This window comes from Pelophylax lessonae (genome assembly GCF_965119305.1).
Source record: "Pelophylax lessonae genome assembly, chromosome: 4".
In the NCBI taxonomy this organism is placed as follows: domain Eukaryota; kingdom Metazoa; phylum Chordata; class Amphibia; order Anura; family Ranidae; genus Pelophylax; species Pelophylax lessonae.
This window is the reverse complement of record NC_138771.1, coordinates 341827282-341843200: the sequence shown is the minus strand read 5'-3', so window position 1 is coordinate 341843200 and position 15919 is coordinate 341827282. Positions and strand designations below refer to the sequence as shown.

At 44.6% G+C, this 15919-nt stretch overlaps 1 protein-coding gene across 1 annotated transcript in view; it reads right to left on the bottom strand.

The window, feature by feature from the left end:
• Positions 1 to 643: 643 nt before the first annotated feature.
• Positions 644 to 15919, bottom strand: part of SFXN1 (sideroflexin 1) — a 96217-nt gene continuing 80941 nt past the window's right edge. The window contains exons 10-11 of the mRNA XM_082256213.1: positions 11555 to 11602; positions 644 to 947 (exon numbers count right to left, since the gene is read on the bottom strand). Of these exons, the coding sequence (XP_082112339.1) occupies positions 851 to 947; positions 11555 to 11602 (145 nt within the window). The 3' untranslated portion in view covers positions 644 to 850. The remainder of the gene's footprint in view (positions 948 to 11554; positions 11603 to 15919) is intronic.

The window sequence follows — 15919 nt, the reverse complement described above, 5'->3', positions numbered from 1 at the left end:
AAAAATTTGAAAAAAAGATGAGACTATGACTGTCCAATGTACTGGGAATGCTTAATGCTAACTAAGCACAGGCAGACCTTACATCAGCGTGACATAGGAGTTACAGTCTTCCTCATCATGGCTGATGGACAAGTATTAAGCATATGTACTTCAGGAATTCTTTGTGGAACACATGCACTCTATTACTCTAATTATTAAACTAATTTTGCTTACCCTGTTTATCCCCACATTGAATACAACCACCATTGAAAGAAATATTCACAAGAAATGGAACCTGTCGTGTGCTCTCGTCAACTACCAAAATGACTGCCACTTAAGGCTTACATTTATTAGAATACCCAGTGCAAAACGCAATGATGTGCAATAACCCATAGCACCAATCAGAAAAAGAGGCTCAATTCTCAGAGTATCACGATGTCTCCAAAAAAGATGCAACATAATACCAAAATAAAGTGAAACCAACCTTAAACTAAAATGAAAGTGGTTCAATCAATATAATACTGAATAATAGGTTTCTGGATAGAAGATTTCATATCTGCTTTAACTTGTCTCACTCTTAAAACAGCTTGCAGTCAAATGCAAACTAGGCAAGAAGCTGACAGACAAAATGACTAAAAGAAAGTAACAATTTAACAACAAGATAAAGTGTCAATCCTGTAAAAATAAATTGAATGTCATGTTGGAACGTTCTTTTGTGTAAAAATAAATCATGAAGTTACATTTTTTTTAAAACATATAAAACAAATATCTTGTGTTCATCTGTAAAAGGGAGTTTGGACCTTTTTCTTTCCTATGGAGGTAAAGGAGACATTTCCAGAAAATGCACAACCCCCTGAGGTGACAGGCTGGATTACAATCCTTTATTAAAGTAGACTCTCTCCAGCCCCGGATTGTTTTCCTTGATGTACGTTTGAAGTTCAGGCTCCAGGCGTGACACAGACATTGAGCTAGACAAAAACAAAGATTATTAATTAACAGGTTCAGGATAACCTTTGAGACTAAAATGATGATGACACAATCTGTGACAACTGAATAACTTAGCAGCTGCAGAACAGCATAATTCTCTTTGTAAATAATTCTACAGTTAAAGAAACATAACATTTAAAAATGAACTCCAGGAAGATATATAAAAAATGAATTGGTACTTATCTGTAAATTCCATATCTAGGAGCACAGTACAGGACACAGACTGGATTTTCAGAGACCCTGTGTTATATGCTGCTACCACCAGATGATTGATTACTGGCAAAGATTTTGGACATTCCCCCGCCACACCTTGGGCATAACCCTATAATTTTACTCCACTCAATGAGATTTTAACTTTTTAGCAAGCAATGCAGAGTAACACAGGAACAGAGGGAAGGGTGTTCTGTACTGTACTCCAAGAAACAGAATTTACAGCATTGACCCTCGGCTGTTCCCAAGCAATTAATCAGTGGCATGGGAGACTAGGCAAATATAACTGTGCCAAGTGACTCAACAAAACTGAAAGGGGTGAAAGACCCAACTCAGAGTGATGATGAAAGAACCTTGCGGCTGAAAGCTATATCTGCCTGGGCATCCACCTGGTAGGACTTGGAGGATATGTTAGCTGAAGATCAGATAGCTGCCTTACAAAGCAAAGCAACAGATGCCTAATGGCAGAATTCCCAGGAAGCCCCACTGATCATGAGTAAGAATGTAAGGGTACTGGAGGTACCATATCTATTCGAGAATAGGCTTGAATAGTGGACTTGGAAGCAGGGTGTCTTTTTTGAAACCCTGGACAAAAATGGGATTTTTGACTTACCATAAAATCCGTTTCTCTGATGTTCATTGACGGACACAGCTCCTGTCATTCTTGACCATTGGGTTATACTGCCCCCTACAGGAGTACGACATTAGGCAGATAAAAAAACTTCTGGCTACACCCATGGGCAGTCTCAGGGGGTATACTCCCTCTCCCTGCTATAGTCACTCAGTTTTGTTACAAGCAGTGTCAGGAGAATTATAACTCCATAGTTGGGTGCTGTGTCAGTCAATGAACATCAGAGAAATGGACTTTACGGTAAGTCAAAAATCCCATTTTCTCTTTCGTTTATTGACAGACACAGCTCCTGTCATTGTTGACCATTGGGACGTCCCAAAGCAGTGTTAAACATGAGGGGTGGGAAAAAGCAAAACATTTCTAAGGCTAACTATAGCCGACCAGGTAAACAGGAGGTCAATCAAAACAGCTGGAGCTCACCTGAAAAAAAAAAAACAATACACCCTCTCAAAGAGCACCAAGTCATCTTAAACAGCAACCTACAAAACCTTGTGGCCAAAGGAAGCATCCGCAGATGTCAACACATCCACTTTATAGAACTTTGTGAAAGTGTGCACTGACGACCAGGTAGCTGCTTTGGAAACCTGCATCACTGATGCCTGATAACGGAAGGCCCAAGAGGCACTGAACGCCCGAGTAGAGTGCTCTATATAGGCCGGAATAACTGTCTGTCTGATCCAGCTGGAAATGGTCGCAGAGGAAGCAGACAACCCTTTCCGAGGCCCATCCATAAGCACAAATAGTAAGCCTGTATTCCTAAAAGACTCTTTAGCTGCAAGGTACACCCTAATCGCCCTGACCACATAAAAGGCATGCAAAGCAAAGGAAGGCAACACAATGTCTTCATTCAAATGAAAATCAGAGACAACCTTTGGAAGGAACGACGGACAGGGACGAAGAACCACCTTATCTCTGTGAATCACCAAGTAAGGTGAACGACAGGATAACGCCGCCAATTCCCACACCTGGCGTGCAGAGGGAATAGCCAGGGAATAATAATAATATCAGGGGAATCTCAAAAGGAGGCTTCTGGAGGACTGAGAGCACTAAATTGAGGTCCCAAAGCGGCAACGCAGACCGCACTGAAGGGGCCAGTGCCTAACCCCCTGAACAAAGGTACGCACCAGGGAGTATGTGACCAAGGGCCAATGAAAGAAGACTGTGAAGGCTGACACCTGACCCTTGATAGTACTCAAGGCCAGTTTCTGCTCAACCTCCCCGTTGAAGGAAGGTAAAGATCCGAGCCACCGAAAAAAGAGCGTGGATGAACCCCAAGAGACTCACACCTTGCAATGTACGTCTTCCACGTACAATGGTAGATCTTCCTAGAAGTAGATTTTCTAGCTTTTAGTAGGGTTGGAATCACCGACTCAGACAAACCTCTATCCATCAGCACCTGGCATTCAACAGCCAAGCCGTCAAAGCCAGCGACTGTAAAGCAAGATGAAAGATTGGCCCTTGGGACAGCAGATCCTCCCTGAGAGGAAGCTTCCAAGGAATGTCGGCGAACAGCCGCACCAGATTGGCGTACCAAGCCCGGTGAGGCCAGTCCAGGGCCACTAAGATGACCGGGATCCCTTCTGCCTCAATCCTTTGTCCTCCTCTTGGCAGAAGCTGGAGAGGAGGGAAGGCGTAAATCAGACGATACTGACCCCACTGGGCCACCAACGCGTCTGTGGCATCCGCCAGAGGATCCCGTGACTGAGCCACAAACCTCTGCACCTTTCTGTTGAGCCAAGACGCCAACAGATCCCACTTGGGGATTCCCCACAGAAGACACAACTGATGAAACACCTCCGGATGAAGGGACAACGCCTCTTGGTCCAATACTTTCCGACTGAGGTAATCTGCCTGCCAGTTTTCCACCCCGGGAATGTGTATAGCAGAGAGAGCTGGGGCGAACCGTTCTGCCCAACTTAGAATGCCAGCTACCTCCAGAGCCGCCAGGACACTTCTTGTGCCCCCCCCTGGTGACTGACATAAGCCATGGCCATGGCATTGTCCGATTGAATGCGCACTGGGCATCTCTGAAGATGATCTGTCCAATGATCCAGACACAGTCTGATCGCTCGGAGTTCCAGGACATTGATCGGTAGTCTGGATTCTCCAGTGTCCAGATTTCCGGAGCAGAATGCTTGCCGAGGACACTTCCCAAGCCAGACAGGCTGGCATCCATGGTGACCACTGTCCAATACACCGGGAGGAAGGATTTTCCCAGCCAAAGCGCCAGAGAGCAAAGCCACCATATCAGGGAATCCTTTGTTCCCCTTATTCAGCCGGATCTGATTGTCCACAGACTGCGGGGTCTTGTCCCACTTGGTCAGGATCTCCCTTTGCAGGGACCTTGTATAGAACTGTGCAAACAGAACTGCCTCAAAAGGTAGATATCAGGCCCAGCACCGGCATGAAAGTCCGGGAGGGATGACCATTTGTTGGACAGCAGGAGGCAAATTGCAGTCTGCAATCTCTGGAGTTTGTCCAGAGGAAGGAGCAATTCAGAATCCAGCCGAACTCCCGCAGAGTTCGTATTGTGATCTCCAGGTTCTCCACCAGCGAGAGGGAGACTCCACTCGCAGAAGGAGATTGTACAAGCAGCCAATTTCCCGCGAAGCAAGGCTAGCACCGGAGCCAACACTTTTGTAAAGAACTGAGGAGCAGAGGTGAGACCAAAGGGTAACGCCACAAACAGACAATGCTCCTCTCCCACAGCAAAGCAGAGAAAACGCTGGCGACTGGCACATGTTGGAATGTGAAGATAGGCATCCATAGAGGAGAGGAAATACTCCTGACGCAGGGATGCCACCACCGTTCAAATGGACTCCATTCTGAACTTCTGTACTCGCACAAAGCAGTTTAGCGTCTTGAGGTCCAGTATTGGACAGGCTTTACCTTCCTTCCTGGGGACTGTGAACAGGTTTGAGTAAAAACCCTGAAAACGTTCCGAATTAGGAACCGGGACAATCACCCCTTGAAGGAGCAGGTCTTGTACCGCCCCAAACAGGCACTGTAACCGGTCTGGGGACAAGCACAGGTTGGGAGGAAAAAACCTTACCGGGGGACAAATCTTGATCTTGTAGCCGGACCAATGACTTTGTGAACCCACTTGTCTTATGCCAGGGAAGTCCACGGGTCCAGAAACCAGCGAAGACGTCCCCCCACCCCCGATACGGGTGAGGGCACACCTTCATGCAGAAAGAGCCTTGTCTGCGGGTCTGGAGAAGCCTGCTCTCGGCTTGCCAGACCAGGTTCAATTGGATTCCCCAGAGGAGGCCCTGAAAGGCTTTGAGCCCTCGTCAGTCAACCCTGAGGAATAAAAAGACGTCCTATTAGCCGAGAAGGAAGGTCCATGTGTACGACGAGGTTCCTTGCCCTTAGTAGCCTGTGGAAGAAAGGTACTCTTCCCCCCTGAGACCTTTAATGAGATCATCCAGGGTAACTCCAAACAAGCGATCTCCTTGAAAGGGAAGATCAGTCAAGGCCTTTTTAGAAGTCTGGTCCACAGACCAGCATTTGAGCCAAAAGACACGCTGAAGGACCACCGCCAAAACAGAGAGGTTAGCCATCAGAGGAGCCTCATCCAAAGAGGCATCACAGATAAACTGCAGCCCCTGGACCAGCTGGTCCGCCAGCTCGGCAAAGGCAGGGGGGAGCTGTTCTCCCTCCAGGTCATGGCGTAGGAGCTTAGCCCACTCAGGCAGAGTTTGCGACACCAGGGCAACGGTAAATACCGACCTCATTGCCGAACCAGCTAAGGTGTACATAGTGTGGGCCACAGCCTCTGCCTTCCGGTCAGCCGGGTCCTTAAAGGCTGGGGACTCTTCAAACTAGATCATGGTTGTGATGCTCAGCAGAGAGGAAGAGGACCCCACCAGACTCACCACCTGCTGACACAGGCACCTGCAACCACCAGGAGAATCTGCAGTACACGTGCGGTGATCAGGAAGCTAAAAGATTCAGGACTCAAGGAGGGGCTCCCACCACTGAAATCGCCGCCCACAGGGCTCTACATGACCGCCACGATTTGCAATGGCAAACTACAAGAAAATGGCCGCATGACTACGCAAAAATGGCCGCTGTGTAAAGGAATACACAGGCTACAACAAAATGGCGGCCCAGTGCAGCACTACGAGGTATACATGGACCCAGCATTGGGAGACTAGACCTCAAGGACAGATCCAGGCAGGTTGGGGGGCCCTGCCATGAGCCCCCACCAGGCACAACCTTCCCCCGCACAGTCGATCGTCCGGTTGCCAGCGGCAAAACTCCCCTGGCCCCCATCCCCAGTTAGCACTCTGCTCCCATTCCAGGCCAGTGACCAGACCACCCAAACAGCCCCAGTGCATGCAGAGGGGTGTCAGGCAGAGGGCCTCAGCATAAAAAAAAACAGGGGGGAGGGGTGCCTGCGGGAAGGAGGGGAACCCATGGGTCTGACCATCCCAAGGAGGGGCCCACATCCACCCAAAAACCCGAGGGGGACAGCTACTCACCATACCAGGAACCAGGTGGGCACCACTCCAGACAGATCCTCCTCTCCATCAAAATGGGGGGGGCTGTTGGCCAGGAAGAATGCTGCGAATCAGACCAAGGCCAGGTCATATGCGACCACGCGAGACATTTAACTCGCAGGGCCAGCCCCCGTCCAGTGGGGCTATGTCGTGGCCAACCTAGTGCGGAGCTGAGGCCTGCGCGCGCACTTTGGCCAGACTGGGGTGACCACTGGATCTAGATTATCCAGCCCATCGCCCAGTTCGGCAGTTGATAGTAGATCACACAGGAAAAGTCCAGGAGGAAATAAATTTCTATCTAAAAAATTTTAACAGGACCAAAGATCCCAGCAAGGAACCAGGTCCTTACGCCTGACTAGGCAGGGAAAAAAAAAACTGAGTGACTATAGCAGGGAGAGGGAGTATACCCCATGGGTGTAGCCTAATGTCCTACTCCTGTAGGAGGAAGTATAACCCAATCGTCAAGAATGACAGGAGCTGTGTCCGTCAATGAACGAAAGAGAAAAAAAGAGTATTTTGTGTATAAAGGCTGTGGTTTTTGACAGCCCGGACTACATCCAAATGATGGGGAGCAATTTCCTTGGGATGCTTGGGGTAGTGCAAAAGGAGTGAAGGATTAGTAAGAACTCCTTAGGGCCACTAACTGTGAGACATGACCCGATGTGATAGCCACCAAGGCAGCCATTTGGCAGGGGAAATCACCTAGGAGGAGTTCCCTAATGAATAGAAGGGGCGGTTTCTGCAGAGCAGACAGGACCACATTGAGATCCCAAGAAAGCACAGGGTGCTGAAATGGAGGTCTGATCTGTAAGACACTGCAAACAAAGGGTTTTTTCCACAGAGAGAGAGGAGCAAAAGGCTTTTGAAATAGGATGGAAATGGCCGAACCCTAAAGCAGCATTACACCCAAAACCAACAATGTAATATATTGCAGCTTGCCAATCCTTAGATATGGTGGCTGCATTCATTTTCCTTTTTTAGGCTTTTTTCCCCTGTTTTTACCTGCTGATCTGGCCAGTAACACACCTCCTCTATTAAAGTGTCCCTACTCTGGATGGAAGATCACAGGGGCACAGCGGACAGCAGAACTGTTATTCTGGGGGGAGGGGCTAGTGTTAGGCTTACTAGCAGATTTAGATACACCAACAAATTGAAGCCAAACTCCAGCCCACACTGGAGTTACAGCAACAGAATAAAAAAAAGCTGATCATTGTAAGCAACCATTAGTGGTAAACAGTTTGTCTCAACGCTCTTTTTAGACTATGCAGATTTCTTAGTACTCACAGGTGCCTGGCAAAACTGAAGGAGGATCAAGTGTGACTATAGAAGATCGACTTTTGCAAGCATATTGCGTAAAGCCATAGCATCAGGTGTGTGAAAGACTGGAGGTGGGTAATCTTCTGCAGCCTCCTCTAACACTGCCTCAAGGTTGTCTTCAACATTTTATGTCTACCTCTTCTAAGGGAGGTAGTTCCACTTCTGCACTTCTGGCTCTAGCTAGAGAAGGTGGGGGTGGAGAAGAAGCCTGGTGCTTTTGGGCTCTGGACAATGATGGCTGAATTAAGGCCAATAATTGTCCAAAAATCTGACACACAGTAGTTGCATAGAAATCTGCCTTAGGCACAAAGACATCTTTTTGCATGCCTGGGATAGAGCTAGATTCAGATGCAGAGAACAGTGTTTTAATAGGGTTCTGCTCTGCTGCAAGGTAAGCAATAATACTGTGAGCAGTTTATGTACTTTGCAGGCCATCAGCTGAGCAAATGGTTGACCGAGCTTTTGCTGCAATTCCTCTGTGCCTAGTTTCTGCCAGTGGTATCAGTGAGGGTATTTCCATGTGAAACCCTCATGGAGGGTGAGGGTAAAATAGGGTAAGCGGTGGTGAGCTGGCTGATGAGATATATGCGCATTTTTATAGTGATTTTGTAAGTGTTTTTCTAGTGGGGGGGGGGGGGAATAATAAAGCTTTAAAAACAGATAATAATATGATATTGCTTTATAAATACTGGGTGGATCTCGGGAGGGGAGGCAGACCTGACCCTCGGAGACACACAGGGGACAAAGTAGAGCTGTGCTGGAAGAGTGTAACATCGGTCTGATGTACTAGATGAGTGATTTACCCACTTGTGGGAGGTGAGCAGGTATTGCATTAGGTATTAGGTGGTGGATAATCACTTGTCATGAAGAGGATCTGTTTATCAATTTCAGACAGAGCACTGGGTGTTGGACTGAACATATATATATATATATATATATATATATATATATTTGTTGAAGTTATTTATTAGTTTACTGAATATATTTGAGTTGAATCACAGTATTTTTGTTTTGTTTATTTTGTGTTGCGCTTCACTAAAGCCCCGTTCACATAGGGGCGACGCTACTTCGCACCGCGACCTGAAGTCTATGGCGGTCGCCTCCTGGTCGCCCCAAAGAAGCTCCGGACCCTTTTTCTAAGTCGGAGCGACTTGTGTCGCTCCTATTAGAATGGGTCCACAGCTTCCCTATGGGAGGCGACCTGTGAGGCGACCAGGCCTTAGTGTGAACGGGGACTCATAGCAGAAACATTTATATTTAAGAGTGAGGTGAAACACATAGTTTCATAGTTAGTCAGGTTGAAAAGACCATAGCAGCCCATCTAGCTCAACCAAAAACAAAAAACAAAAAAGAAAACACAACCATACAATCCCATATAAACAATCCGTTACCCACAGTTGATCCAGAGGAAGGTGAAAAACCCCAGCAAAGGATGATCCAATTTGCTACAGGAGGGGAAAAAATTCCTTCCAGATCCCCCGAGAGGCAATCGGATATTCCCTGGATCAACTTTACCTATCAACACCAAAACCTAATATTGTTATAGCTAGCGACACAGTGAAAGAGTTTAAAGTGATTGTAAAGTCTCATTTTTTTTCCCCTATAAAAATAACAAACATGTTATACTTACCTGCTATATTGCAATGGATTTGCTGAGACCAGCCTGGATCCCTCACTTCTCGGGTCCCTCTTCTGTGATCCTGGCCCCTCCCTCCTTTTCAGTACCCCCACAGCAAGCAGCATGCTAGGGGGGCATCCAAGCTGAGTCATAGCTCCCTGTGTCCATTCAACTTGGCCCCACCCTCTTTCTCCTCTGATTGGCTAACTGACTTTGATTGACAGCAGTGGGAGCCAATAGCCCCTCTGCTGTGTCTCAGCCAATCAGGAGGGAGAATCTCGGCCGGCTGAGACACTCGTGGATATCGCTGGACAGAGAGGGACCTCAGGTAAGTGTTAGAGGGGCTGCTGCACACAGAAGGCTTTTTATCTTAATACATTAAGCTATAAAACCTTTTGACTTTACAACTTCTAAAATGAAAGATTGTTTGTTTTATTTATTTTCTGTATTTATTAGTATATGAATTATCACTATTTGATTAGAGTTCATAAACACGTGGTAGCGCAGATTGATTTAACATAGTACTTTGGAAGAGGACACTGGTCCTGCTATGGGATGAGGGGACAACCCCCGGGACAACCCCCCCCCCCCCCCCGAATTTTGCTTTCCTCCATGTTGTCCAGGTAGATTTCAACTTCTGAAAGGTTGCCTACCCTGATCTTTTTGCATAATCTTAATAATCTTAGCTTTTATTGTGATGTTAGGCTTTTTTAAAGGTCCTCAAAGATCACAACAAAGACTGAGTTGGATTAAGGCCCCGTTCACACTTGGGCATAGCACAAATGCATTAAAAATGCACTTATGATTTCATTTCTTAATAAGAGCAGTTGTGCATTTTCACGACAAAATGCAAGATGCAAAAAGCACCTGGTACATGAGCTTCTTTCAGCATGTTTTTGGAGCAGAGGGAGGCCCATTCAAATGAACCGCGCTGCTCCAAAAACGCAAGGCAGTAGCGTCACTCATGTGTGAATGAGGCCTCTAACAGCTTAGAAAAGAACTGCTGCTGTATGTTCACATTACAAGGCTGGCAGGCTACCAAAATTTTGTTGTAATAAAAAAAAAAAAAATTGCTAAGATTTCAGTAAACTTTGCACAATAATTTTTTCTCTAATGCTTTAATATGCTTTGCCGGGGCACAGATTCATGTAAAGATATTAAGCATTGTAACCCCTCCCCTACCTGGTAATTTTATAATTTTTCCAAAATAAGTGCAAAGTTTGAGCTTGTGAAGATCCTGTAAACATATTGTCAGTGGCTGTATTGTAAGAAAATTGGTATCCTAGCTATTCCATGCATTGTCATCACACTATACTATACCGAAGTATAGGCTGACATGCCTGTGTGGTAAATCCGAATGATGAACAAAGCTTCTTACAGTGACTGTCATGGGAAAAGAATGAGGGATGCTGTTGCTGGCCCTCTTGAAATTGCTAATTATCTGGCTGTGTCTGGCTTAAATACTATTGAGTTATAGACCTAGAACAAGCATGCTGTAAATAAGTATCAGGATTCTTTATCTCAATACTTATGTTAGATCAGAGAGTTAAAAGGCATTGAAGCCATAGCATCAGCATGGAAATCAACATTTTTAAATGGAAGATCACCAATTGCAGCCCCCATGCTTATCACAGAGTCATTTTAGGTATCATACAGTAAAAAGTGCAGCTTGTCCACATTTTACTTCTGAGAAGCTGCCAAACATGTCATGCAATCTGGCTAAAGGTTATGCGCACGGTTCTGCGAAAGAGGAAGTGAGCCCTCAACAGAGGCAGGGGGAATGGTGATTCTGGGATATACTGCAGAAGCACTTGTTGTCCATCCCCAATATGCAATAAGCAGAGTTTTACAATAACAAGTACAATAAATATACAGTATTTATACTCCCCCTTCCATATTTACTATTTAGCTACTTCACTACTGCTGCATGGAGACTGTGTGTCCTTGTTTTCAAAGAAGTTACAGTATAACTTTGCAACATATTCAATATTATGTATCACAACTCACATAGAGTTGTAATTGTACACCTTGAGATTGTTGCACTTTTCTATATTCCAGAGCTTCTTAGGCCCCTGCATTGGTCAGAAAAGCATGGTGTGGTGAAATGCATGAAAGAGATCTGGCTTTTAGGGCTCAAAGCTGCTATATAATTTCTAAATGACATTTCTTCTGACCTATAGAGTGCCCTTAGAAAATAAAAAAATGTACATTTGTGCACTACTAGATGCCTTTCATGTGAGCCATAAAATGTTACACAATTAGTAAACATTTGATGGTATTAGCAAATGATCTGAGAAATACACTTACCTATTTTGGGGAAATAATGCACAGCAAAGTGGTGTCGCAAATACCAAGCTGAAAGAAAGCAAAACATAATTTTAAAAAATTATAATATATTTTTTATACACACATATATATATATATATATATATCACATATATGATCACAGCAGAGGAATTATCACAAAACAGACAAAAAAAGCAGGGAAGAGTCCTGGTCCAGACGGATTCACAGCCGTGTACTATAGAATGTTTAAGGGCATTCCTACTACCCCCTTTGTCTCTGCATTTAACTGGAAACTCAGATGATCCGTTCCACAACTATTTATTCATAACTCTTTCAGTTTATAGTCTATATAGTCTATATACAAAGATTATAGCAATGTGATAGGTTGTGTCATCATAAAATGTCCATCCACAAATGGCAGCCTCCACAAGGGGATTAGAAGCAAAATCCAGCAGGAGCTACAGAGTATAAAAGAGAAGAGAGGCGCCTCTAAGTGTAGCAGTATGGGGACATTTAATGAAGGTACAACATTTAGCAACTCACATGGTTGATGATAAAGAGGCACATCTAAGTATGCAGGCATCCGGGGTAAAGCTGTCCACATAGACCATCTTCTGAACCACTGGCTCTCACCGATGTCAGTCTGCTATTCTGATTGGGAAGACTACCCTGCAGTAGAGTGATCTGAAAGCGAGACTTTGGAGCGCAGCGTGGAAGGGTGTGATGAAGATTACAGTGCGGAGGATGGTCTATGTGGAAAGCTTTACCCCGGATGCCTGCATACTTAGATGTGCCTGTTTTAATCATCAACCATGTGAGCTGCTAAATATTGAACCTTAATTAAATGTAACAATATTGCTACACTTAGAGGCGCCTCTCTTCTCTTTTATACCCAGTTGTGACATGACGCTACTTGTATATCAAGACATCGCTTGTATATCAAGTCAAAATTTTTTTAAAAAATGTGCTTGTCTTGCAAAGTGCTCTCAAACCAAGTTACTCTCAAACCAAGGTTTTACTGTACTATAAAAGCCATTAACCTACACTCCTGGCTAAAATCCTCAAAGCAAAAAGGTTTCTCTTTCTCTCACTAGACGCAGGGAAGGCATTCGACAGGGTGGCCTGGGATTACTTGGTCGAGACCCTCCGGTACCTTGGCCTTGGGGACAACATGCTTAACCACTTTAAGACCGGAAGGATTTGCCCCGTTAATGACCAGGCCCTATTTTGCGATTCGGCACTGCGTTACTTTAACTGACAATTGCGCGGTTGTGCGATGCTGTACCCAAATAAAATTGATGCTATTTTTTTCCCGCAAATAGAGCTTTCTTTTGGTGGTATTTGATCACCTGTGCGATTTTTATTTTTTGCGCTATAAACAAAAAATAGAGCGACAATTTTGATAAAAAAAAAACAACATTTTTCACATTCTGCTATATGACATTCTCAAAAAAAAATGTAAAAAATCAAAATTTTTTAACATTTTACGCCAATTTGTTTTCTGCTATACGCAATAAGCGTATTTTGATTGGGTTGCGCAAAAGTGATCGCTTCTACTAACTACGGTAAAGATTTATGTCATTTTTAGTGTTTTTTACTAGTAATGGCGGTGATCTGCCTTTTTTAGCGGGATTGCAACATTGCGGCGGACAGATCGGACCCCTAACTGACATTTTTGACACTTTTGGGGGTACCAGTGACATTACTACAGTAATCAGTGCTAAAAATATGCACTGTTACTGTAATTATGACACTGGCGGGGAAGGGGTTAACCCTCTGGGTGATCAAGGGGTTAAATGTGAGCCTACGTTGGTTTGCCTGGGAGAGCCACCCTGCCGCAGTATATATTCGGTAAGCGGTCGGCAAGTGGTTAACCTGATCCTGGCACTATACACAAACCCTAATGCACAAGTGAGTGTCAATGTCCACCTGCCGAATGCCTTCTCAGTTCGAAACAGGACTCGCCAGGGCTGCCCCTCATCCCCACTTCTTTATGTACTCACTCTGGAGACCTTTTCAATTATCTCCGAGATAATCCAAACATTAGAGGACCCTATCTCTCCAACATACCTATACCAACTTACTCTATGCAAAACCTCTAGGATAACCGAGGTAGAATGGACCAAATATCAGGGTTAGGTAGGAGGCACACGCCCCCCTGTTTTGGCCTTTTTCCCTCTCACTCCCTTTATTTTTATCTCTACCCCCCCTACTACCTATCCTCTCCACACCCTTTTTTTTGCATCATATTTTCCTACTTTTCTTTCTAGGGTCTAATTTGCAACACATTTAGGTCTCATTATCAGGGGTTCCGAGCCCTGTATAGAGTGAAGACCAATTTGTTTGTTTTTCTATTAGCGTGTAGGCAGTTTATATACAGCTGCAAGAAAAAGTATGTGAACCCTTTGGAATGATATGGATTTCTGCACAAATTGGTCATAAAGTGTGATCTGATTATCATCTAAGTCACAGCAATAGACAATCACAGTCTGCTTAAACTAATAACACACAAAGAATGAAATGTTGCCATGTTTTTATTGAACACACCATGTAAACATTCACAGTGCAGGTGGAAAAAGTATGTGAACCCCTAGACTAATGACATCTCCAAGAGCTAATTGGAGTGAGATGTCAGCCAACTGGAGTCCAATCAATGTGATGAGATTGGAGGTGTCGCTTACAGCTGCCCTGCCCTATAAAAAACACACACCAGTTCTGGGTTTGCTTTTCACAAGAAGCATTGCCTGATGTGAATGATGCCTCGCACAAAAGAGTTCTCAGAAGACCTACGATTAAGAATTGTTGACTTGCATAAAGCTGGAAAGGGTTATCTCCAAAAGCCTTGGAGTCCACGGTAAGACAAATTGTCTATGAATGGAGAAAGTTCAGCACTGCTGCTACTCTCCCTAGGAGGTGCCGTCCTGTAAAGATGACTGCAAGAGCACAGCGCAGACTGCTCAATGAGGTAAAGAAGAATCCTAGAGTGTCAGCTAAAGACTTACAAAAGTCACTGGCAAATGCTAACATTCCTGTTAGCGAATCTACAATACGTAAAACACTAAACAAGAATGGATTTCATGGGAGGATACCACAGAGGAAGCCACTGCTGTCCAAACAAAACTTTGCTGCACGTTTACAGTTTGCACAAGAGCACCTGGATGTTCCACAGCAGTACTGGCAAAATTTTCTGTGGACAGATGAAACCAAAGTGGAGTTGTTTGGAAGAAACACACAACACTATGTGTGGCGAAAAAGAGGTACGGCACACCAACATCAAAACCTCATCCCAACAGTGAAGTATGGTGGTGGGGGCATCATGGTTTTGGGCTGCTTTGCTGCATCAGGGCCTGGACGGATTGCTATCATCGAAGGAAAAATGAATTCCCAAGTTTATCAAGACATTTTGCAGGAGAACTTAAGGCCATCTGTCTACCAGCTGAAGCTCAACAGAAGATGGGTGTTGCAACAGTACAATGACCCAAAGCATAGAAGTAAATCAACAACAGAATGGCTTAAACAGAAGAAAATACGGCTTCTGAAGTGGCCCAGTCAGAGTCCTGACCTCAACCCGATTGAGATGCTGTGGCATGACCTCAAGAAAGCGATTCACACCAGACATCCCAAGAATATTGCTGAACTGAAACAGTTCTGTAAAAAAGAATGGTCAAGAATTACTCCTGACCGTTGTGCACGTGTGATCTGCAACTACAGCAAACGTTTAGTTGAAGTTATTGCTGCCAAAGGAGGTTCAACCAGTTATTAAACCCAAGGGTTCACATACTGAATGTTTATATGGTGTGTTCAATAAAAACATGGCAACATTTCATTCTTTGTGTGTTATTAGTTTAGTTATTAGTTTAAGCAGACTGATTGTCTATTGTTTTGACTCAGATGATGATGATGATGATGATCAGATCACATTTTATGACCAATTTGTGCAGAAATCCATATAATTCCAAAGGGTTCACATACTTTTTCTTGCAGCTGTAAGTGAATGGATATGCACCAATTGTATGAACCCACCCGCTGCGTGGATGAGTCAGTACAGCCAATGCATATCTACTCACTTATATAGTCTGCCTGTATGTAGCTACATGTGAATTAGCCCTAAAGGTGTGGATCCTGGACAAGAAGACTCTTCACTGAGACAAACTCCTAGTGCATGCCCCAAGCTATGGTTTTCACATTAACAATGTAGCACACAGCTGGCATTTGGCTGCTTCCTGAGAAGGTGGCATTTCAAATCATAGAGGGAAAAATTAACAGAGTGGTGCAGGCATAATACTTATGCCACTCTTCTAAACTCAGAAAACAGAATAGATGATGCTCCTAATAAACAAGCCCTAATTAACAGCCCCCTTTGATAATTAGGAATATCTACCTGTT